Raw genomic sequence first — 25,048 nt, 5'->3', positions numbered from 1 at the left:
ACGACTGCAATCATGCAATTGCTTGCCTTAGAATGCGTCGACTTCCTCGTGGGATTCTTGCGGGAGCATTATCTTTAATCGGCGATCCTTGTAGGGCGCCAAAAAAAATGACGCGCTCTGATGTTTCGAGATCCTTGGCCGCTGTTTAGATCCTGGTGGGGTTTCGTTTAAGGCCATTTTTTTTTTTTTTTAATATTCCTTTTAATACTTGTTTCAAACCAGATGGTACTCGGCGTCATAGGTGAGTATTTGACCAGCTTTAAATATTTTTTTATCAATAATAATAATCATTATTTTTATCAGCATTAGTAGCAACAATATTAGAACCGCAGCAGTGACTGCATGTAATAACACTATCGCACATGTACCGTCAAAATGACAAAATGACCGTAACATGATGGAGGCAGGACGACAGGCACACTTTATGAGCAGTCCAGCAGCAAGAAAGGTTGGTACCAGTTGGAATTACCCTCAAAGCTTTAATAACCCGTAAGCTATCGTTCCGTCCCGAAGCTCTACATAGCAAGGTCTAGGGGAAACTTCCTTACCAATACGCTAATCGCAAGGGAGCCTACATCGGGAAGGGAATGTCTGTAACTACAGTCCCGACCTTAAGGTACTGGCAGCGTTGGAAGGTGCACACGGGAAATAGATAAATGAATAAATAAGTAAATAACTATTTATGGAGGAGCATTGCGTGAAGTAGGACGTAGCAATCAAGTTTAGAAATAGTGGGGAATGGTAAACACTTCACCAGGCTACAGTATCAAATTTGTAGATGATAATGATGATGATTACTGCTATTAGTAGTAGTAGTAGTAGTAGTAGTAGTAGTAGTAGTAGTAGTAGTAGTAGTAACAGTATAAGTAGAGAATTCAAATTAAATTTGCAAAACTAAAAATAAAAATGACAGTGATAATAAAACAAGTAGCAATCGAGTTTTCTGTACAGTGTATAATGCTGTATGAAACTCTCAGCCACGGCCCATGAAACTCTCGGTCGCGGCCCATGAAAAAAGTCAGCCACGTCCCGGTGGTGGCCTGTGTTGTTGGCACCTATAGCGGTGTCAGACTCACGATCACGGCTAACTTTAACCTTAAATAAAATAAAAAAAAAATACTGAGGCTAGAGGGCTGCAATTTGATATATTTGATGCTTGAAGGGTAGATGATCAACCTACCAATTTGCAGCCCTCTAGCCTCCGTAATTTTTAAGATCTGAGGGTTGACAGAAAAAGTACGGACGGACAAACAAATGCCCATCTCAAGTTTTCTTTTTTACAGAAAACTCAAACGACCCGTCAACACCACAAGCCAACCTAACGAGCACTAAGTAATCTTCACCCCGAAAGGCACGGGGGGCCGAGATCAGCAAACTACAATTATTCCGTGACTGCCTTCTCCCACTTCTGGTGTTCCGCTTGATGGAAAGCAAAGCGTCGCTTGCAAATTAATCCCTCCGGCCTTGGGTGCTTGCCAGCGCTCAGCCCCTAAAGGCGGCTGGAAGATTCTTTGCTTAAGGTGATGTGTCAGGCAAGTCAAAATTTAATTTTGTAAATTATCTGCGAGGTATTTTCAAATTGTTAACTTCTGTAAGTGTGTATTATCTAATATAAATCAATTATTTGGTAGTACTGATAGAAGTGATATTGCAAGATACACGGTTTGAAAACTTAGCTTTTCATGTGTCTCATATATGCAGTCCACATTTAAGGAAAAAGCAGACACACAAACACACAAACACGTACACACTCACACATCGCAATATATATATATATATATATATATATATATATATATATATATATATATATATATATATATATATATATATATATATATATATATATATATATATATATATATATATATATATATATATATATATATATATATACGTATCTATATAGTTTCATTTATGGGCATGTATGTTTAAGAAGATAATTATATACACAAGGATATATTATATGCAGATACAAGAACAAACAGGCCTAAATGTGAGTATTTGTGGATAAACATATTCGGAATGCTTGATGTAATTATATACATATATACATATATATATATGTAAATATGTATATATGTATGTATATATATATTTATATATATATATATGTATATGTATATAAAATGTATGTGTGTATGTATAAATAAAAGTTATACCACATCCATCTCCCATATTCATCACCGCTCAAGAAATAAAACTTAGTCGTAAGAAAAATCTGCGAGAATTAACTTTCGACTTGGAAGCTAACCACAATCTAGCAAATTTGTCTTCCATCATTTTTCAAACCTTGCTTGTATCAAACTAAAAATTCTGTGTCTCGGAAGATCACAGAGTCTTCTTTCATCTTCGTACTTAAAAACAAAGCTTTCCGTGCCGGGTGCTTGAACGATCGCGGAGGAGTTGGCGAACGATGATTTGTGAAATTCAATTATATTCCGGCTTACTTTTACTCGTAACTGAGAGATGAGTTGGTATATATAAATACCTGCACAGCATTTAATTATAGGAGAGTAATGTGGCAAATGGAATAATGTTTCTTAAAAAGAAGGGAACAGTTGTAAATTCAGTACAAGAAAGGTCTCATGCTGACAGTTAATGACGTCATAATTTGTTTTCTATTTCAAAGGAAATTTTGCTCCGCTTCGAGAAGATTCTAGTAGTCTTCAATGGTATTTACTGCTGGTCAGCTATTTATATTTATTCAAGCGTCAAAACATTTTATCTCTCTCCCTCTCTCTCTTTTGACGTCTGATAACTTACAATCAGTGGGCCAGTCTCTCTCTCTCTCTCTCTCTCTTTCTCTCTCTCTCTCTCTCTCTCTCTCTCTCTCTCTCTCTCTCTCTCTCTGTTTCTTTTCAGTACAAGAATAAATAGAACAAAGAAGATATCTAATATGAATGCTGAGAGATAAAAACTGCTCTCATGATGATCCTGACTCTAGAAAAAAAATATTTGAATTTTTTGCTAAGCATAATCAGTGAATAAACATTAAAGTCACAAAGCGTTTATGGAATTACGCGGAGATGCAACAACTTAGATTTCAGAGTTCCCTAATGGCTGACCACATGACAATCTGGGTCAGATAGACCAAATCATGAGGTCTTCAGTCAAATACCCTGATAATGATGACCGCGCTACTTCATCACAGTCAACCTTTCCTGGAAATATGAGTTCAGAAATATAAGTTAAAAAAAAAAAGTTTTACATTAATACCGAGAAAAGAAATTTTTCACCGAATGAAATATCAGCCGAATGGTGGAATCATATCGTAGCATACAGGCAGAGGACCAAGCCAGGCAAATTATCGAGAAGAATAAAAAGTTAATAGTATGAATGAGGCTCAGTAATGTCGCCGGTAATAAAAGGTTTGCTTCGACAAGGCACAAGTCTTGGCCTTGTTCGACCCTTTGTAGAATACTGTTCAAGTAAGAAAAATGCACTAACCGAATGATGCAAAACCAACATATTTTCCAAATTACTCTCTCTCTCTCTCTCTCTCTCTCTCTCTCTCTCTCTCTCTCTCTCTCTCTCTCTCTCTCTCTCTACCATTTTCTCATTAATAATATTTGTCCACTAATTTTTTTAAAATGTATCCACTTTTACAGAATACATCTCCTTTGATGCATCTTTCCTTTCTCATTATCTACCCTCAACCTGCTTTTTATATATATATATATATATATATATATATATATATATATATATATATATATATATATATATAATACATATATTTATATTACATACATATATATATTTATTATATATAATATATATATATGTATATATACTCACGCATACGCCCACATAACTTCTTTATATTTCTTGCACTTGGATCTTAAAGCTTTGTAGTGACAAGCGTATCCAAAAAAGAGCGAAGAATTCGAGAAGCTAACAGGTGCATTATGGCTATTACAATTACATATGTATCTGGTAAAAAGTGACCAGTAGATTCTACATATGTATATATATACATATAAATAAATAAATAAATATATATATATATATATATATATATATATATATACATACATATATATATAGTATATATACTCGTATACATTACCTTCACTCTTAAAGGTGGCTCCGGAATGTGTTCAACTTCCGTTTCCCGCAAGAGTTTGGAGGATAAGATCCCATTAAACATATGCTTGAGAAGACTTACCTTGCCATTTACGCATGAACAGGATGTATCACTGGCCACGAAAATGCGATTCCCGAGATCCGTTTTCTAAAAGCCGTTTTCTGTGGTAGCGTCCAGGCGTGAGGGCCTGCAACCTTTTCTGTGACCCCCTGTGGCCTCTGGCGACCTCTAAAATCCCATGGTGAGAGGAGGGTGGGGGTTGGCAGGATTTGTGGATGAAGATAGATGGTGCGTAATTTAGACTCGATGCCGATCAAAGCGATTTATTATGCTTTGAGTAGCTTAGCATGAAGCTGGTTGTGCGCGCCCTGTGAAAATGAATAATGAAATACGAAAGTAAGTTTTTTTTTTTTAGAATTAGCAATGTAATTTATTCATTTTTGTCATACCCTTTTTTCTTGGTATCACACACAATACGATGCAATAAATGATAGCATTGCTAAACTGCATTTCAGAATAACACTGTAACATGTATCTCAACGTTGGCATTACAAGAATGAGATGACCCAATATAAATTAGACCAAATTTCCAAAGTAAATTTAAACTATAATTGATGGTAACCATTTAGTATCGCATTAAGTACCAGATTATAATACAGACATGCATTCGTAAAAGCGTACATCACCTGTGTATCGAAGAACAACGTGCTGTAAGCACTAGAATTTAACTATCTAATTCAGTTTATTCAGTTAATATTTAATGAATAGATATATATTATTGTAATTATACGACTAATGAGCCAGTACTGTAGTGCCATTAAGCTCTTACTGTTGGTTAATAGTTGATAGTCCTTCGCGGCAAGTAATTTATAAAAAAGCTGAAGATTCGTTCAGAGGGGACTCAATAAGAAATACTTAGTAATAAACGAGATAAACAGTAGTATTAGTGGTGGCAGTAGTAACTGATGATAAAACTAGTAACAACAGGATCAATATAAAAGAATACTTAACAATAAAAAAATAAGCATTAATATTAGTTGTAGGAGTAACTGCTAATAAAACTAGTAGCAACAGGATTAATATAAAGAAATGCTTAATGATTAAGTAAATAAGCAATATTATTAGCTACATGAGTAACTGCTGATAAACCTAGTAGCAACAGGATCTTTATATAAAAATACTTAATAATAAAGTAAATAACCAGTGAAACTGTTGACAAAACGAGTACAACAGGATCAATATATAAACACATACTTAATAATAAAGTAAATATGCAGTAGCATTACAGGCAGTAGTAACTGTTGACAGAACTAGTAGCAACAGGATCAATATATAAAAATACTTAAGGATGAAGTAAATATGCAGTAACGTTAGTGACAATAGTGATTGTTGGTAACAATAGTAGCAACAGGATTAATATATAAAAATACTTAATAAAGGAAATATGCAGTAGCATTAGTGGCGTGAGTAACTGTTAATGAAACTAGTAGCAACAGAATCAGTACATAAAAATACTTAATAATAATGTAACTAAGCAATAGCATTAGTGGTAGTAGTAACTGCTGACAAAACTAACACCAACACGATCAAAATTGATTGATTTATGACTACTAAAACTGGCGTCACAAGACCTACAACACGATCAATATATATTCATAGCAGCAGGAGGAGTGATAGGAATAGCAGAAGTGACCATGTCTGTGCCATTATCCCAAGCAAATTAAACTGTATCAAGATGAGAACGAATACAACTTACATTACACAGCCACCTGACAGGATTTTTTGAGAATACCGTCCGACATTCTTACGAAAACTTCCCCTTGACCAAATATAAAAACTCTAAAGTTAAGATGAAAGTCTCAGGAAGATGAAGCTCTCTGTAGGCTATAGCATAGAGATCCGTCTGTGAGGGAGATGGGAAGGTCACTCAGGCCACGAGGTCGTAAGAATTGTGACCTCCGTTTGACCTATCAGGTACGGTGTTTTGAAGGGGTGAGGGGCGAGAATTTGTGGTGCTGGGTATGGAAAGATATATATATATATATATATATATATATATATATATATATATATATATATATATATATATATATATATATACATTATATATGTAAATATATATATATATATATATATATATATTTACATATATAATGTATATATACATAGACACACACACACACACACACACACACACACATATATATATATATATATATATATATATATATATATATATATACACACTCATATAATATATAAATATGAAAGTCTTCTGTTTACGTATGAATCTGACAATGATCATTGTCCATCCTTTTCTCGGGAGCCACCCTTATTTGAAAAAACTTGTTTAAGTCCCCACTGGGGGCAAGTTATTCCCACGGTAAAGTGAAATCGACATCAAGTTATTTAAAAAAAAAAAGTCTCGAGTATATATGACAAAACTTCATAATTAATAAATAAATAAATAAATATATATATAAATAATATATATATATTTAATTCGCACTCAGTATAAAAAACAAAAGTGTGCGTTATTACCATCATCCGTGGGATAACATTACAAAAAATGCCGAAGTATCAGTCGACAAGCATTAAATTTATATTATTTCTGGCCAACACGAAGATTACCTCAGATAATGTAAGAGATGGGAGACAGCATGCTATTATTGTTATCGTCATCGTCTTCCCGCCAAACAAAATCTCCTCCGTGACAATCGTTTACTTTTTCAGAGAGAGAGAGAGAGAGAGAGAGAGAGAGAGAGAGAGAGAGAGAGAGAGAGAGAGAAACGTGTATTCCCACGGAAAATCGTAAAAACCTTAACGCTTTGAGAAAAGTAATGTGTAAATATTTACAGTTTCTCGCCAGTGTGTTCCCTCTTTTATTCAAGACATTTCCGTAATTTTATTATTATTATTATTATTATTATTATTATTATTATTATTATGAATAAACAACGAACTTGACACAAAGTTTCTCCACTGACACGAGACGAAAATAACTCCATTTATCTATACCAAACGGGGCAACGCGAGTACTCCCAGCATCTTCCACAAAGGAGATAATAACGAGAAACAAATTGCGGCGGTCTTGCGCGCGCACTCTTTTCATAAACACACGTAAGCAGATGTACACACATAATCATGAGAGTGCACTCGGGACCTCCACGTTTACACTCCTGACAAGTGAATCAAGTAACGAGTTTGCCGAGTCAACAGAAAATCATCTTTTTGAAGGAAGCTGTCAGTGTATGGGTATTCCTCTTCCCACTCTCCCTCCCCCCTAACCGACACAACGTCTCCCTCCCCCCCAACCTACACACAACCTCCCTATCTCGTCGTTTGGGTTAATGGGTCTGTTAATAGTACTTATTTTACCCGGTGCTCTATCTTGGACATTTTATTCTCTTTAGTATGACAGTCCAAGAAGACATTGCTGTATTCTCCACAGAAGTACCAATAGTTTGCAATCAAATACGAGTATAAGTTTGATCCCTCGGGCAGATGCGTTCATAAATAGACCAAAACGTGGCCTGGTCTCAAAAGAGAACAGTCTGGGCCTCTTTGGTCGTTATAAACTTTCTGCCTATGAGGAAAAGCATTATTACGGAGAAAAGTATACAATTCCAGAGTCGAATATGAAAGATGCTCGTGATGGTTCACTCTGATGCACAACGCTCCCACGCTCTGTGGATGAACTAAGCAAGGGATAGGAGCCCAAAGATACAGAAATGTTCTGCAAATATTGTCTTGATTAAACTGTTTTCAAGACAAGGTAAGAGATGGTGATTACGTGTAGAGTAAACGCTTTAGTTAGAGCAAAATAAGACCATCGTCAAAGGACCAAGACACCGAGCAACACTCACTTGATGAATGGTTTATTTTACTAGGTTAGAGCACAAAAGGACTGCGGGATGTAAAGGAAAGCTCATTAAGAAGCCTCTATAGAAAAAATACTCGACAGATTCAATGTCCTTACTCTGTTCTCATTGCTTGGTTGTTTGGTGCTAGGAACAAGTAGCAATCAAATGTGAGGAAACTAAAGGGTTAGCTAGTGTCTCAGCTCCCAGCCTTATGCCAAAGCGGTCCCAGCCCAAAGGCGTGCCGTGAGCGTGCTGAATCGTTCAAACGAAAAAGGAAGCCTGGAGTTGACATCTGGATTCGATCCTACCAACCTAGACGCAAGAATAAGCGTTGCTGATTCTTCACTAATGAATTACGGAATGATTAACAGGTATTAAGTGTGTGGGATTGGGGGACTGGTCGGGGTGGCATCTTCACAACACGTGACTGCTCGTTAGTCTATCAGACTGGAAATGATAAGCGTCGTTACATACGTGAAAGATTTATGAAACAAAATTCAGCCCACTGTAGGAGGTGTTAGTGGCAGATCATCGAATTACACTAAGGCTTTTCTTCATTATGAATATTAATCATCTTTGCTTCTGACCCTAGCGGATTTTAAAGCAATTACTGTAGAATTAGAAGCAGATTCTCAACATATTCAACGCGCACACTTTCCACTCAGCACTGCACAGCTCAAGAACAAGAACGTGTGAGCCATTATGAAGAGAAAATGAAGAGATACATCTTCTTCTCGTGTGACCCAGGAATAAGAATTTAAGAAGAGAATTAGGAGACGTGGAAGCAAGATGACGTATCATGCAAGGACTGAAAGCCCAGCTGTAAAGAATCAAGGGTGCCAACCTCCATGCAAGCAGCAGTAACGAATCCAAAGACATTCTTTTATAAGCTTTGCAAAGGTTGAGAGAAATATTTTAAGCAGTGTTGCCTTTAAAAAAAACAGAATTGAGCATCCTATGTTTTCTCAAAAAGGAAAACTGAGTGAAAACTGAACTGTAAAGTTGAATTAGCCAATACATACTATAATGAGAAATGTACCCGCAGTCTACAACATTTTATGCTTTCCTATTATAGCATACAAATTATTTTTTTTAAATAACCTTTGACCGGATCTTTCCTAGATGGTGACCCCCCAAGGGTTTTAACCCAGTATGTACTGTATCCACCTTTGAGGAGTGTTTAGTACAAGACCGTTAGGGATTACCGTAAAAACATGAACAAAAGAGTGTAAATATCATAGAGATAATAACCCTAAGAAATACTAGTTCTAGATAACGACCCCCGAAAACCCTTGGGGGTCACTATCTAGGAATGATCCCTTTGACCTAGTATACATACAACAACGTTGATAAATTAAAGCTCTTCATACAGTATAACAGAATTTCATCATGAGTGCATCACGAAAAGATGATGGATTCAAGTTTTCACTTCACCCCCTCCATTTCTTTTGTCACCTCGGAAATAGATGGGTATGCGTCTTGCATAACATATATATATATATATATATATATATATATATATATATATATATATAGAGAGAGAGAGAGAGAGAGAGAGAGAGAGAGAGAGAGAGAGAGAGAGAGAGAGAGAGATCAAATATAACAAACCATTCAGTTACTTGAATGAACCAGGACGGTTTCTTTTTCATAATGAATTAATGGAAATCTTTCATTCATTATTTTTTCCGAGAGAGAGAAAGAGAGAGAGAGGTTTACCATACGTCTTTTTCCCACTTAGAAAGGGACGCAAATAATCACTGCATGATAGTCGTTAGTCCTCTCACCACAAATAGTCAAGTGGCCTAGGTGCAACCATGCGTTGGGCTTCTTTGTGGTAACCCAATCAAGTCCTAACAAGACCCATTGTTGTTCAACTGCACTGATCGAACGACGAGAAGTACTGTGAACATATAAGTGCACAACCGGATAACTTGATCTGAAAAAAAAAAAACTAGAAGTTTATGCAACAGACTTCGTTAGAAGCAGTAGGCGTTTTAGTCAACAGCCCGTCATGGATCTATTTCTTACCAATCAAGTGGTTGAAACCTCAGTGCGTCCTTGAAAACAACCCGAGAGAATTTAGATCTAATATGACCATTTCATGATCTCTGGGTAAACAGCATCGTCTGCCAAATCTTGTTTGCTGAGTTATCAGCCGGTGCTCGCGGTTCACTTGCGGCCTCTCGATGCGCTACAAGATATTCGTTAACGTCGAGAATGTAAACAGTCACTAAGAAGCTCAATACATTTCTTTTTTCATCATTTGTTTGCCATCGACACCTGTAATGACGTCAGCAACACCTGCCGCAGAGGCGTAACCAGTTTTCCACTCCCCAAATGCGGCAAGGGGTATATCTACTTGCCGCCGTAGCGACGTCACAGTGTGGTCCACCCTGCTTAGGCAGTAGTTACACACATTAACCAGCTTCGGCGGTGCTTCTCCAGTTGCGTTATACTACCACGGGTAACTCTAGCTGGAAAGGCAGACTCTAAGAGTAACTAGGTATCGTTGGGTAAGTTAAATTCGATCTATAAATGTCCCCTTTTTTTTCATTTTACCAACAGTAGTCGCTGGCCACCCATGAGTAATCGTCCAGGCCCCTCACAAGCTCCTTCGCGAACACTTCTGGAGTCCGGGTACATAAGTTTTGGTGTGGAGACGACAGAAAAAAGTTTGCCGTTATATCTTCCCCTTACCCTCTAACCTAATACATATAACGTTATTAAATGCTAAGGAAACGTGTTGTGAAATTCGAATTCCGTGATTTTAACGGCTGGATTACTTTAGGCGTTACCAGTTTCACTCGTTTTCTGTAGTGTGAGTATTTTTCCCAGATGTTTCAGGTGTCAGACACGTTCATTTCCCTATGAGCAGCAATACCTCATGTGAAAGTCAGAGCTTGCGGACAGACTCAGTACAAGTACAGTTGGATTCAGCCTAACGTTAACGACCATACTGTACTTTGTGCATGAGCGTAGCAAATGAACGGAAAAAATAATGAATGAAAGAATTCCATTAATTCATTAAGAAAAAGAAACCGTCCTGGTCCATCTGCTCAAGTAACTGAAGGGTTTGTTGTATTTGATCTAGTTGTTTGTTTTCTCTGAATTTTTCAAGCAGAATAATACTCAAGAATCTCTTGAAACAATAGTAATAGGTCTAGTCCTGCAAATTGGAGAAGTACAGGATTGCCCATTGTGTTGAGTTCTGGCGTTTTCCCTACATTGTGACTCGTATCTTCGCGGATCCAGTGAAATTTAAGCTTTCTTCTTCCTGCAGTTTCACTAGAAACGGAGATCTTAAAGAGATATACATTATTAACAGTTTAACTATTGCCAGTTCCGCAATTCACTGCTTCGAAGGCTGCAGGAATGGACTAAAGGGAAGCAGTGGTGTTACCGAAGCTCCTCTCTTAGTGGTGTTAGGCTTACTCCCATAGGATGGAATTTTGGGAAAAGAAAAGAAGGGAAAGGATCCCTGGGTCGTGTAGAATTCGGATAGAGATGATATACGTCTTAAAAGGAAGTCTGAAAATAACTCTTTACCACCTTTTACATGTGAACAGACGCATTTATATATATATATATATATATATATATATATATATATATATATATATATATATATATATATATATATATATATATATATATATATATATATATATATATGTATATGTATATATATAATATATATATATTATATATATATATATATATATATATATATATATAAGAGTATATATAAAATATAATATATATATATATATATATATATATATATAGTATCAATAATAGAGCGGCTACTTAAAATCTTCGCTCGATGATGAATAATACTACTGCCAAGGTCAGGTAGAACATTTTACTTTGCAAGCGAATAGAACCTCACCGTCAGGCCGAAATGACTGACAAAAATAAGAAAACCGTTGAAAATACAGAAAAAAATGATTGTCCTACTGAAACGTGACAAAACGGGTAAAAACAAATCAGTAAAAGATACAAAAACGATTAGATTTCTTGTGGATCCGCTTTCCGTTTCCTACAAAAATATTTAAAATCTCCTTTGAGTCAAGTTCGTTGTCTGAAACAGATTTTGTCTTTGATTCGAGTTGCTTCTTTTATTTGTTCAAGAGTTGTTATATGGTGGAACTACATTTTCCCTAATTTGGTTTTCAGTGTATCACAAAGGTTTCATTGTCACCACCAGCAGAGGCGTTAGACCAGTGGTTCTTAACCTGAGGGGCGTCCGCAATTTCCGGTGAGGGGCGCAAGCCCTAGGGGGTAAAAAATTCTCTATATTCGTTATTCTCTTAACAGGAGTCGCTAAGAAGCAGTGTCAAGTACCTCACCAATTCATTCCCAAAAGAATAAAAACAGCCATTCTCTTTCTCTTTTTTTTTTATTTTCCTTTAAATCTGGGAGGGAACTTTGCTCATAGATGCAAGGGGACGTGGAGGGAAGGACCAACTCTTAGGGGGAGCGTGGTAAAAAAAAGTTTAAGAACCACTGCGTTGAACAGTAATATCACTGCCAATGTGTATTAAGATTTGTCGTTTTATTTCGTTATGTTTCAGAAAGTTTCATTTGGCCGCTTCGAGTTCTATGCGAAAAAAAAAACTTTTAGGCTTCTTGGATTCATTTCATTTCCCCGGAGTGACTCTCATTATTTCGGAGTTATTTTAATTTTACTTAATTTGTTTTTTCATTCTAGAACCAAATATTATTTATCATCAATTTCGCCTGACTTTTTTCTCATAAGACCTAATTTTTTTTTATTTAACATCAGTCTAAAGCGATAATTTTTCTATATTCGAAGATTTTGAGGATTTTTTCTTAATTCAAATCGTAATTGCATTTTCATATATTAGTTTTTTTTTTACATTACTAACGGTCCATTATAAGGCAAACTTAAGTCTTATATCCATTGACAGACACATTATTATTATTATTATTATTATTATTATTATTATTATTATTATTATTATTATTATTATTATTATTATTATTATTATTATTATTATTATTCAGTAGACGAAACATATTCATATGGAACAAGCCCACAGGGGCCACTGACTTGAAATTCAAGCTCTCAAAGAATAAGGTGTTCATTAGGAAGAAGTAAGAGGAAGTAAAGGGAAACACAGAAAGAAGAGATATCAGTTATCAAAAAAAATACTAAATTATTAAATAGATAAATAGACCCAAAAAATTGAATTAATTAGTGGCACCATTCAAAAATTATTTGAAGTTTTTAAATTTCAGCCGATATATTTACATTAGTTTTGGGAACAAGTAAATCTAACGTAATCTGAAACTTCTTTCCGAATTACAACTGAGAACACTCGATATAAAATCAACTCAAATGATGTAGCGATTCTCTTTAATAATAATAATAATAATAAAGTACGGATCTCAGCAAGGCTCCGGAAATTAGGCCAGTAGAGTAAATGCCCATTTTCTTGACTTCGGCTAATGCTTTTCCCTAGTAAGTGTGGGTCAACTGGTGGGTAGCCGTGGGCATCAGGCCAGGCTCAAACCACTGACCCTAGTAATGCCCTTTTAAGAAATACATACTTGTGAAAAGTGCACTATATTCCAGATGTTATCTAAATCTGTCTTGTGAAGGGAGATAGTGTCACATCTGAAATACTGAGCAGTTTTCACAAGTGGATGACTTTTATATGGGTTTCCTTTCTCTTACATTTACGGTATCTTAATCTGACTTAGTTAAGGTCTCTGCGCGCACACACACACACACACACACACACACACACACACACACACACATATTATATATATATATATATATATATATATATATATATATATATATATATATATATATATATATATATATATACTATACGTATATACACACATTTAATCATTAAGCTACAAATGTCGTTTAATATCCAATTCACGCTACTTCGGGAATATCACCGAAGGGAACTTATAAGTGATAAATAGATTTGTACCTAAGTGTCTCGAACACTCGACAGTACTCTCCAACGTTCAAACCATTGTGGTGTGAATCGGATATTAAACGACATTTGTAGCTTAATGACTGTATATAAATCACATATGATAGTGATAAAAAATTATATATATAGATATATATATATACTAATATATATATATATATATATATATATATATATATATATATATATATATATATATATATATACATATATGTGTGTGAGAGCGACAGAGAATGTACGACATCATTTTCCTGATGTATACCACTAAAAAATTTTTTCAATTGATAAGATTGTGAATCAAGTCCTTCAATGCAAGCAACAAAGAATAATGCTTTTTACGACCTTTTCTCCGCAGTCAGGGTGGGCCAACAGCATGGCACCCTTGAGGACTCCTTTGTACTTGGCACTTTTGGCACTAGTTCTTCCAAAGGTAAGAAGTTCACTGATTTCACGTCATTTTCTTTCACTGAAACGACGCGGGAACAAAAATAACTAGATTGTTTTACTAAGTGGTACATAAATAAGATTGCTGTCCTTATATATAAGCTTGGGGTGTTAGAGACCCACCATTGGTCAACTTTAGTTAAAATTCACACATACATTTTACCTTAATCTATGCCTTACAAAGTGTTGTAGAAGATGAAAGTGTGGTTGTGCTTGGTGATTTAAACACAGTAGTTGACAGAGAAAGAGACGTTGTTGCCTGATAAGGGGTCCTTGGAGTACACAAGATGGGAAAAAGGCTAGTGGAAATGTTTTGAAATGATCTTCATTATCTGAAATATATGATTTTTAAAGAAAATTACTTGCAAAAGCATTTGGGATAGAGAAAATGGTGAGGGAAAGAGTTTGTTAGTTTATGTATTAATTTAGAGTCAATGGACGAGCACATGGCGAAGAAAGGCGTGGCTGGAGTACATCTGGTCATTATTTGGTGGAAATGAAAGTTAAGATAGGTGAAAGTTCAGAGTGAAGAAGGGGTGAAAATACAGGAGCAAAGGTAAGCAAGACAGGAAGTATGGAGAGCATGTAAGAAGGGATGAGAATGGGCTATGGTTAAAGACAGAAATGAAATAATGAGACTACAGATGTCGTAACAGAACACGCAAATGGAATGAAGCTGTCTCCAGAGACTGCAGTCCTAGGTCAGTTCAGTGAATGTTTCGAGAGAATTTGTTGAATGTGGAAAATAGAACAGAAGCCAAAATGACTGACGCAAGAGGGAGAGGGGTTGATTTAATTTAAGAATGCTTATGGAAGAGACTGCTGACGATACAGGAAAGTCAAACAAGAGGTTTCAAAATAAATAGGAACACACCAGGAATTGATTACAATTGAGATGCAGTAGTATGGTAGTGGAAATACGATTCAGTGGTTGACTGGTATGTTTTGACGAAGGAAGGGTCTGAAGGAATGTACAGTACTTAAAGCTTTAAAGGTCATGAGTGAGCGGCAGAGGCAAGTGATAGGTCGATGCCTACATACAAAATATACACACGCACATAAAGAGCAGTCATTCAAGAGAACCTTGTGGAAGGCAATGGCTGATAATGTCTCAGCACGTGGACCTATGCTCCCCCAGCCCCAACCTCGTCCCGAGTTCACAGAAGCAGTGAAATCGCCTCCCTATGAAAACCTATCACAGCATGAACGAGGTTTGAACGTGGGACCCGTGGAGTGACAGTCGCTGATAATTCCATTGAGCTGCCATGACCCTAAACTGTTCCTGCTAAATTATCGTGACATCAGTGGTTCATAGTTTATTTTCTTTCGCGTAGGATGGTGCCGTTGTCGAGGCTTGGGGAGAGAACTTGTTGGAAATTCCTAAACTTATCATCGACACTTTCAACGGTAAGAATACTCATTTGTTTTTTCTTTGAATTAGTTTAACCACACTTTCAGAGTTTGAATTATGACTGCTGATATTTGATGACAAAAAAGATCCCCTTGTATGCAGAATCCTAAGTGAACCAAAGTACCAAAGAACGAGAGAGAGAAATAAAAAGAAAGATAAGTTTTAATACCGTTTGCCACTGGTTCTCCTGCCATATAAAACTTCCCAGACCAGATGCGACGCTTATTTGGCTATTGCAAATCACAAACCATAAGCTGTTGAGCTTTAATTTCAAATTTACAGTAAACCAAATTGACAAGAACATCGTGACAGCTTCATCTACCTCTTCTAAAAAAATTTTTTTCACTTTCTTTGTGGGGTGCTTAGTTATAGGAAAATAGACATTGTTTTTGTTTTGTAATGTTTTCATATTTAACACTGAAAAAGCATTGGTCAGATACAGTCGATGTCTTTCTTTTAAGGAAGAACAGAGAAATAAGAAAAAGGTCGAGAGCACAGTGAAATTAGAAAAGGAAATAAGAATACATGGAAAAAAGACAAACACAACGGTATGTTATATGTCAGTTCATTTCCCCTTACTCTTTATTCCTCCTAAAGTGAACCTTTTAACTGGTGGAAAAATACATCTTTTCAATACCTTAAGCAGTCTTTACTGAATAAAGTTTAGGGAAAAACTTACGAATAATCCAACAAGGCCTAGTATGTCACATTTACCCAAACGGATGAAAATACCAATATGGGCAATATTTTCTTTCAGAACTGACAGATACTCAGCCCATGAGGTCTCCTCAAGCTAACTGCAATGTAACAAGAACGACTGACGAGGTTCAAAATCTGATGGCTTCTTATGGACAGTTCTTCGAGAAAGTCCGAAACATGGAGAAATTACTGAAATTAACATGTCCAGACACTAGGAACGTAAGAAACTGGATGAAAATCCATCAAGCAACAACTGACTTGGATAAGATGATTATGCACTTGCACCAGAAGCTATTAGGAACAGTGCGAGGATTAGAAACACAAAGAATTGGCTGTCCTTACGTCGAAACCCGCGTTTTGCGGGTTGATATCACACATGGGACTACAGATCAATATGATGGGCTGCAGGTGGAAATGGAAACAGAAACTGCTAGTGGAACACAGTGTTCAGAAATTAACACATTCAGAAAGGTGGTCCCCGCTGTAAGACAAAATATTGAGTGGAGCAATGGCACCTGTTACTGTATTTCAGACACCACAACACCAGCGCCAATAACGGAACCAACTAGAGTAACAACTCAGACAACAGAACACTCTACTTCTACTGCAAGTGAAAAAGGCTCTTCAGCAACTGGAAGCGGACAGTCCCTCACAGAAACCACAAGCACCTCACAAGAAGAATCGACAGACAGTAAAGAAACTACCTTGTCAAGTAGGACAACAGTTTCTGGACCAGAAACACCATCGACTTCAGCAAGTGAAGCAGAATCAACAGTAACTAGTGCTACAACAGCCTCTAAAGGAGAATCTGTCAGTGAAGAATCATCTGTATCTAGTGAAACAACAGTATCTGGACCAGAAAAATCAACGGTAACTGGTCCAACAACAATGTCTGGACCAGAAGAATCAACTATATATGGAGATACAACATCCTCTGAAGAAGTAACCAGCAGTGGAGAATCTTCAGAATCAAGTGAAACAACTACTTCGGAAAGGACAACCTCTGGAAGCAGAGAATCTACCGTGACAGGTGAAACTACCATCTGGAACAACCGCAAGTGGGGCCACAACCGCCTCGGAAGGGGCCACCTCAGGCAGCGAAGGAACCACCGCGTCAGGTGAAACGCCCGCTTCTGGAACAACTGCACCAACTAGGGCCACTTCAGGCAGTGAAGGAACCACCGTGTCTGGTGAAACCCCCGCCTCGGGAACAACCGCACCAACAGTTGCCACCTCAGGCAGTGAAGGAACCACCGTGTCTGGTGAAACGCCTGCTTCCGGAACAACCGCACCAACTGGGGCCACTTCAGGCAGTGAAGGAACCACTGTGTCTGGTGAAACGCCGGCCTCACGATCAACCGCACCAACAGGTGCCACCTCAGGCAGCGAAGGAACCACCGTGTCCGGTGAAACACCCGCCTCCGGAACAACTTCACAAACTGGGGTCACAACCGCCTCGGAAGTGGCCACCTCAGGCAGCGAAGGAACCACAGTGTCTGGTGAAACACCCGCTTCCGGAACAACCGCACCAACTGGGGCCACTTCAGGCAGTGAAGGAACCACCGTGTCCGGTGAAACGCCTGCCTCGGGAACGAGCGCACCAACAGCTTCCAACTCAGGCAGCGAAGGAACCACAGTGTCCAGTGAAACACCCGCCTCCGGAACAACTGCACCAACTGGGGTCACAACCGCCTCGGAAGTGGCCACCTCAGGCAGCGAAGGAACCACAATGTCTGGTGAAACACCTGTTTCCCAACAACAACCGCACCAACTGGGCCACTTCCAGGCAGAAGGAACCACTACCGTGTCCGTGAAACCCCGCCCGGAACAACCGCATCAACAGAGTGCCACGTCAGGCAGTGAAGAACTACCGTGTCCGTGAAACACCCGCCCTTGAGGAACAACTGCACCAACTAGGGCCACAACCGCCTCTCGGAAGTGGCCACCAGGCAGCTTAAGGAACCACCGTGTCTGGTGAAACGCCGCCAGAACAAATCGCACCAGCTGGGGCCACTTCAGGCAGTGAAGGAACCACTGTGTCTGGTGAAACGTCAGCTCAGAACCAACCGCGATTCAACAGGTGCCACTCTCAGGCAGCGAGAACCACCGCCTCGGTGAAACACCCGCCTCAGAACAACTGCACCAACTGGGGTCACAACCGCCCCAGAAGTGGCCACCTCAGGCAGCTTAAAAAAGGAACCACAGTGTCTGGTGAAACGCCTGCTTCCGGAACAACCGCACCAACTGGGGCCACTTCAGGCAGTGAAGGAACCACTGTGTCCGTGAAACACCCGCCAGAAACAAACAAGATCAGCAGATTGCCACCTCAGGCAGTGAAAGGAACCACTGTGTCTGGTGAAACACCCAGCCCTCCCGAACAACTGCACCAGCTGGAGGCACAACCGCCTCCGGAAGTGGCCACCCCTCAGGCAGCGAAGGAACCACCGTGTCTGGTTCAGAAACGCTCGCTTCTGGAACAACCGCGACCAACTGGGGCCACTTCAGGCAGTGAAGGAACCACTGTGACCGTGAAACCCCATGGAACAACCGCGATCAACAGGTGCCACGTCAGGCAGTGAAGGAACCACTGTGTCGGTGAAACACCACGCCTCAGGAACAACTGCACCAACTGGGGCCTGGCAACCAGCCTGGAAGTGGCCACCTCAGGCAGCGAAGAACCACCGTGTCTGGTGAAACGCTTCGCTTCAGGAACAACCCGCTAACCAGGCCACTTCAGGCAGTGAAGGAACCATCATGTCCGTGAAACCCCGCCGAAACAACCGCATCAACAGGTGCCACGTCCAGGCAGTGAAGGAACCACCGCGTCCGTGAAACACCCGCCAGAACAACTGCACCAACTGGGGCCACAACACGCCTCAGACCACCTCAGAAGTGGCCACCTGTCTGCGAAGAAAAACCACCGTGGGGCCACTTCGGCAGTGAAACGCCTCTCGCTTCCGAACCAACCGCACAACTGGTTGCCACTTCAGGCAGTGAAGGAACCACTGTGTCCTGAAACGCCGCTTCCCGGAACAACCCTCCAACCGCATGAACAGGTGGTGGCCCACGCAATTCAACGATTGCCAGGCAGCTGACCACCGTCGAAACACAGTGTGCACCAACTGGGGTAAAACACCCGCTTCCAGAACAAGTGTCCGCAACAAACTGGGGGCCACTTCCAGGCAGTGAAGGAACAACCGTGTCCGTGAAACGCCAACCCCGCGCAGCCCTCAAAACCAACACCCGCGAACAACTGCAACAGGTGCCACTCAGGCCACCTCAGCGCGAAGGAACCACTGTCTGGTGAACGCCGCTCCCGTGAAACAGTGAAGAACCACTGTGTCGCCAGGGACAACTGCACCAACAGGGTCACCGTCTCGGTGAACACCCGCCTCAACTGACCAACTGGCCACCAGGCAGCAGAAGGAACCACAGTGTCTGGTGAAACGCCTGCTTCGAACAAATCACACTACAACTGGGGCCACTTCAGGCAGTGAAGGAACCACTGTGTCCGGTGAAACGCCCGGCCTCAGAACCAACAACTGGTACCAACAGGTGCCACCGTGTTCAGGCACCCGCCTCAGGAACAACTGCGAACCACCTCCTCCGTGAAACACCCGCCCGAACAACCGCACCAACTGGGGTCACAAAGGAACCGCCAGGTGAAGGGCCTCACCAGGGTAGCCGTCTCGGTGAAGGAACCACAGTGTCTGGTGAAACGCCCGGTTCCGAACAACCGCACCAACTACCTGGGGCCACTTCAGGCAGTGAAGGAATCCACTGTGTCGGTGTCCGTGAAACGCCCTCAGGCAGCAGAACCAACAAACAACTGCACCAACAGGTGCCACCTCAGGCAGCAACAGTGTCTGAAAACCACCGCCACTTCGTGAAACACCCTGTGTCTGGAAACAACCGCACCAACTGGGGTCACAACACCTGCCCTCAGAAGTGGCCACCCTCAGGCAGCGAAGGAACCTACAGTGTCTGGTGAAACGGCCGGCTTCGGGAACAAATCGCACTAACTGGGGCCACTTCAATCAGTGAAGGAACCACTGTGTCGTTAAACGCCAACCTGAAACCCCCGACAAGTGCCTCAGGGAACAACCACCGTCTCAACAGGTGCCAACATCAGGCAGTGAAGAAACCACCGTCTGTCCGTGAAACACCCGCCGGTCAGGAACACTGTGTCGGTGAAACTCAGAACCAACCCGCACCAACAGGTGCCACCTCGAACCACTGTCTCAGAAGCCTCCTTCCACCAGGGGGTCTGCCGCCTCAGAAGTGGCCACCTCAGGCAGCGAAGGAACCACGGTGTCTGGTGGCAACAACACAACTGGGGCCACTTCGAAGGCTGTGAAGGAACCACTGGGTGAAACGCCAACGCTGTACGTCAGGCCGAACAACAGGAACAACTGCAACTGGGGCCAACCAGGCAGTGAAGGAACCACTGTCTGTGAAACCGTGAAAACGCACCAACTGAGACACTTCCAGAACCAAATCCCGCATTCAACAGGTGCCGTCCAGGCAGCGAAGGAACCACCGTGTCCGTGAAACACCCGCCTCGAACAACTGCACCAACTGGGGTCACAACGCGCCAGAAGTGGCCACCTCAGTAGCGAAGGAACCACAGCCTGGTGAAACGCCGCCCGAACAACCGCACCAACTGGGGCCACTTCAGGCAGTAAAGGAACTACTGTGTCCGTGAAACGTCAGAACCAACACGCACCAACAGGTGCCACCAGGCAGCGAAGGAACCACCGCCTCGTGAAACACCCGCCCGAACAATCTGCACCAACTGGGGTCACAACCGCTCCGGTGAATGAAGGAACCGGCCAACAACCGCAACTGGGGCCACTTCCAGGCAGTGAAGGAACCACTGTGTCTGGTGAAACCCCCGCGAACAACAGTGCCCACATCAGGCGGTGAAGAAACCACCGTGTCGTTGAACACCGCCTCGAACAACTGCCAACCTGCCACAACCTCCTCGAACTCGGGTGCCGCCCGGCTTCGGACAACACTTAGGCCACTGAAGAAGGAACCACTGTGTCCGTGAAACGCCCAACAGGTGCCAGAAACAACAAACAACTGCAACCAACAGGTGCCACCAGCAAGTGAAGGGAACCACCGCTTCGGAAAAATCGTGAAACACTTCCTCCAGAACCAACCGCTCGAACCAACACCGCCTCGGAACAACTGCACCAACTGGGGTCACAACGCTTCGGAGAAGTGGGAACCAGCAGTGTCAGGTGAAGCGTCCGCTTCGGAACCAACTGGGACGCCTGAGCAGTGAAGGAACCAGAAACCGCCCGCCCTCAACAAGAAGGAACCACCGTCTCCGGTGAAACACCTGCCTCCGGGCCAACTCAATCACCTCAGAAAGGAACCACTGTCTGGTCCGTGAAAACGCCAGCTGGGCCAGTGAAGGAACCACTGTGTCCAACCGCCTCCAGAACCAACCGCGCGAACAGAGTGCCACCTCAGGCAGCGCTTAAGGAACCACCGTCTCAGGTGAAACACCTGCCTCCGAACAACTGCCCAGCTGGGGTCACAACCGCCTCAGAAGTGGCCACCTCAGTGCAGCGAAAGGAACCACAGTGTCTGGTGAACGCGCCGCTTCGGAACAACAACCGCACCAACTGGGGCCACTTCGGTCAGTGAAGGAACCACTGTGTCCGTGAAACGCCCGCCTCAGAACCAACCGCACTCAACAGGTGCCACCAGGCAGCAGAAGAACCACTGTCTCAGGTGAAACACCTGCCTCGGAACAACTACACCAACTGGGGTCACAACCGCCTCAGAAGTGGCCACCTCAGGGGCAGCTTAAGAACCACAGTGTCTGGAAACGCCCCTTCCGGAACAACGCACCAACTGGGGCCACTTCAGGCAGTGAAGGAACCACTGTGTCCGGAGAAACCCCGCTGGGAACAACCGCATCAACAGGTGCCACGCCAGGCAGTGAAGGAACCGTGTCCGTGAAACACACCGCCTCAGGAACAACTGCACCAACTGGTCACAACCGCCTGGGAGTGGCCACCTCAGGCAGCCAAGGAACCACAGTGTCTGGTGAAACGCCCGCTCGAACAACCGCACGCACCAACTGGGGCCACTTCAGGCAGTGAAGGGAAACACTGTGTCCGGAGAAACCCCGCTCGGAACAACCGCATCAACAGGTGCCACGTCAGGCAGTGAAGGAACCACCGCGGTCCGTGAAACACCCGGCCCCGAACAACTGCACCAACTGGGGTCACAACCGCCTCAGAAGTGGCCACCTCAGGTAGCGAAGGAACCACTGTGTCTGGTGAAACGCCTGCTTCCGGAACAACCGCACCAACTGGGGCCACTTCAGGCAGTGAAGGAACCACTGTGTCCGGTGAAACCCCCGCCTCAGAACCAACCGCACCAACAGGTGCCACCTCGCAGCAAGGAACCACCGCTCGTGAAACACCCGCCTCTGAAACAACTGCACCAACTGGGGTCTGGCTCAGAAGTGGCCACCTCAGGCAGCGAAGGAACCACAGTGTCTGGAAAACGCGGAACAAATCGCAAACTGGGGCCACTTCAGGCAGTGAAGGAACCACTGTGTCTGGTGAAACCCCCGCCTCGGGAACAACCGCATCAACAGGTGCCACATCAGGCAGTGAAGAAACCACCGTGTCCGGTGAAACACCCGCCTCAGGAACAACTGCACCAACTAGGGCCACAACCTCCTCAGAAGTGGCCACCTCAGGCAGCGAAGGAACCACAGTGTCTGGTGAAACGCCCGCTTCCGGAACAACCGCACCAACTGGGGCCACTTCAGGCAGTGAAGGAACCACTGTGTCCGGTGAAACGCCCGCCTCAGAACCAACCGCACCAACAGGTGCCACCTCAGGCAGCGAAGGAACCACCGTCTCCGGTGAAACACCCGCCTCCGGAACAACTGCACCAACTGGGGTCACAACCGCCTCAGAAGTGGCCACCTCAGGCAGCGAAGGAACCACAGTGTCTGGTGAAACGCCCGTTCGAACAACCCCGCAACTGGGCCACTTCAGGCAGTGAAGGAACCACTGTGTCCGGTGAAACGCCCGCCTCAGAACCAACCGCACCAACAGGTGCCACCTCAGGCAGCGAAGGAACCACCGTCTCCGGTGAAACACCCGCCCTCTGAACAACTGCACCAACTGGGGTCACAGCCGCCTCAAGTGGGCTACCTCAGGCAGCGAAGGAACAACAGTGTCTGGTGAAACGCCCGCTTCGGAACAAGCACGTTCACCAATTGGGGCCACTTCTTGTGGCAGTGAAGGAACCACTGTGTCGGTGAAACCCCGCCTCAGAAACAACCGCATCAACAGGTGCCACTCAGCAAGTGGAAGAACCACCGTCTCCGGTGAAAACACCTGCCCTCGGAACAACTGCACCAACTGGGGTCACAACCTCCTCGAAGTGGCCACCTCAGGCAGCGAAGGAACCACAGTGTCTGGTGAAACGCCGCTCGAACAACGCGACCAACTGGGGCCACTTCAATCAGTGAAGGAACCATCGTGTCCGTGAAACGCCCGCCTCAGAACCAACCGCACCGACAAGTGCCACCTCAGGCAGCGAAGGAACCACCGTCTCAGGTGAAACACCTGCCTCCGGAACAACTGCACCAACTGGGGTCACAACCGCCTCAGAAGTGGCCACCTCAGGCAGCGAAGGAACCACAGTGTCTGGTGAAACGCCCGCTTCCGGAACAACCGCACCAACTGGGGCCACTTCAGGCAGTGAAGGAACCACTGTGTCCGTGGCGCCGCCTCAGAACCAACCGCGCCAACAGGTGCCCACCAGGCAGCGAAGGAACCACTGTCTCAGGTGAAACACCTGCCCTCGAACAACTGCACCAACTGGGGTCACAACCGCCCAGAAGTGGCCACCTCAGGCAGCTGAAGGGAACCACAGTGTCTGGTGAAACGCCGCTTCCGAACAACTGCACAACTGGGGCCACTTCGGGCAGTGAAGGAACCACTGTGTCCGGAGAAACGCCCGCCTCAGGAACAACGCGCAACAGGTGCCACGTCAGGCAGTGAAAGGAACCACACGTGTCCGGTGAAACACCCGCCCCCTCAGAACAACTGCACCAACTGGGAGTCACAACCGCCTCGAAGTGGCCACCTCAGGCAGCGGCGAAGGACCACAGTGTCTGGTGAAACGCTCGCTTCCGGAACAACCGCACCAACTGGGGCCACTTCAGGCAGTGAAGGAACCACTGTGTCGGAGAAACTTCGCCTCCAGAACAACCGCATCAACAGGTGCCACGTCAGGCAGTGAAGGAACCACCGTGTCCGGTGAAACACCCGCCTCCGGAACAACTGCACCAACTGGGGTCACAACCGCCTCGGAAGTGGCCACCTCAGGCAGCGAAGGAACCACAGTGTCTGGTGAAACGCCCGCTTCCGGAACAACCGCACCAACTGGGGCCACTTCAGGCAGTGAAGGACCACCATGTGTCGGTGAAACGCCAGCCTCAGAACCAACCACATGGACAGCCACCTCCGGCAGCGAGGAACCACCGTCTCGGTGAAACACCTGCCTCGAACAACTG

The 25,048-nt window shown here is 43.1% G+C and overlaps 3 protein-coding genes across 4 annotated transcripts in view; 2 read left to right on the top strand and 1 right to left on the bottom strand.

Annotated features, from left to right (window-relative positions):
- Window positions 1-25,048, bottom strand: part of LOC136849767 (mucin-21-like) — a 159,145-nt gene that overhangs the window by 82,038 nt on the left and 52,059 nt on the right. For both annotated transcript variants that reach the window (XM_067123170.1, XM_067123171.1), the window contains one exon: window positions 4,172-4,458. The gene's annotated coding sequence lies outside the window, so the exon portion shown is untranslated. The remainder of the gene's footprint in view (window positions 1-4,171; window positions 4,459-25,048) is intronic.
- LOC136849566 (uncharacterized) lies at window positions 10,236-19,410 on the top strand. The gene is made up of 4 exons (XM_067122899.1): window positions 10,236-10,466; window positions 14,290-14,364; window positions 15,713-15,785; window positions 16,547-19,410. Exons 2-4 carry the CDS (start codon window positions 14,308-14,310, stop codon window positions 17,608-17,610), a joined length of 1,194 nt encoding a protein of 397 aa, XP_066979000.1. The 5' UTR covers window positions 10,236-10,466; window positions 14,290-14,307; the 3' UTR covers window positions 17,611-19,410.
- Window positions 18,218-25,027, top strand: LOC136849403 (mucin-2-like). Its single transcript, XM_067122754.1, has 13 exons — window positions 18,218-18,344; window positions 18,478-19,048; window positions 19,751-19,868; window positions 19,979-20,475; window positions 20,709-20,937; window positions 21,002-21,169; window positions 21,554-21,734; window positions 21,899-22,089; window positions 22,200-22,551; window positions 22,659-23,615; window positions 23,802-23,947; window positions 24,033-24,514; window positions 24,574-25,027. Exons 1-13 carry the CDS (start codon window positions 18,218-18,220, stop codon window positions 25,025-25,027), a joined length of 4,473 nt encoding a protein of 1,490 aa, XP_066978855.1.

Source organism: Macrobrachium rosenbergii, chromosome 21, assembly GCF_040412425.1.
Source record: "Macrobrachium rosenbergii isolate ZJJX-2024 chromosome 21, ASM4041242v1, whole genome shotgun sequence".
NCBI classification, from domain to species: Eukaryota; Metazoa; Arthropoda; class Malacostraca; order Decapoda; family Palaemonidae; genus Macrobrachium; species Macrobrachium rosenbergii.
The sequence above is the reverse complement of the archived record's forward strand: the minus strand, read 5'-3'. Positions and strand labels throughout refer to the sequence as shown.

Excerpts from the sequence above, each read along its gene's own strand:
- LOC136849566 (XM_067122899.1), top strand. The coding sequence starts at position 14,308 with ATGGCACCCTTGAGGACTCCTTTGTACTTGGCACTTTTGGCACTAGTT. Across the intron at positions 14,365-15,712 it reads TGGCACTAGTTCTTCCAAAG|GATGGTGCCGTTGTCGAGGC; the intron begins GTAAGAAGTTCA and ends TCTTTCGCGTAG. Across the intron at positions 15,786-16,546 it reads TATCATCGACACTTTCAACG|AACTGACAGATACTCAGCCC; the intron begins GTAAGAATACTC and ends ATTTTCTTTCAG.
- LOC136849403 (XM_067122754.1), top strand. The coding sequence starts at position 18,218 with ATGTCTGGTGAAACACCTGTTTCCCAACAACAACCGCACCAACTGGGC. Across the intron at positions 18,345-18,477 it reads TCAACAGAGTGCCACGTCAG|AACAAATCGCACCAGCTGGG; the intron begins GCAGTGAAGAAC and ends AAACGCCGCCAG. Across the intron at positions 23,616-23,801 it reads CGAAGGAACCACCGTCTCCG|AAACAACCGCATCAACAGGT; the intron begins GTGAAACACCCG and ends ACCCCGCCTCAG.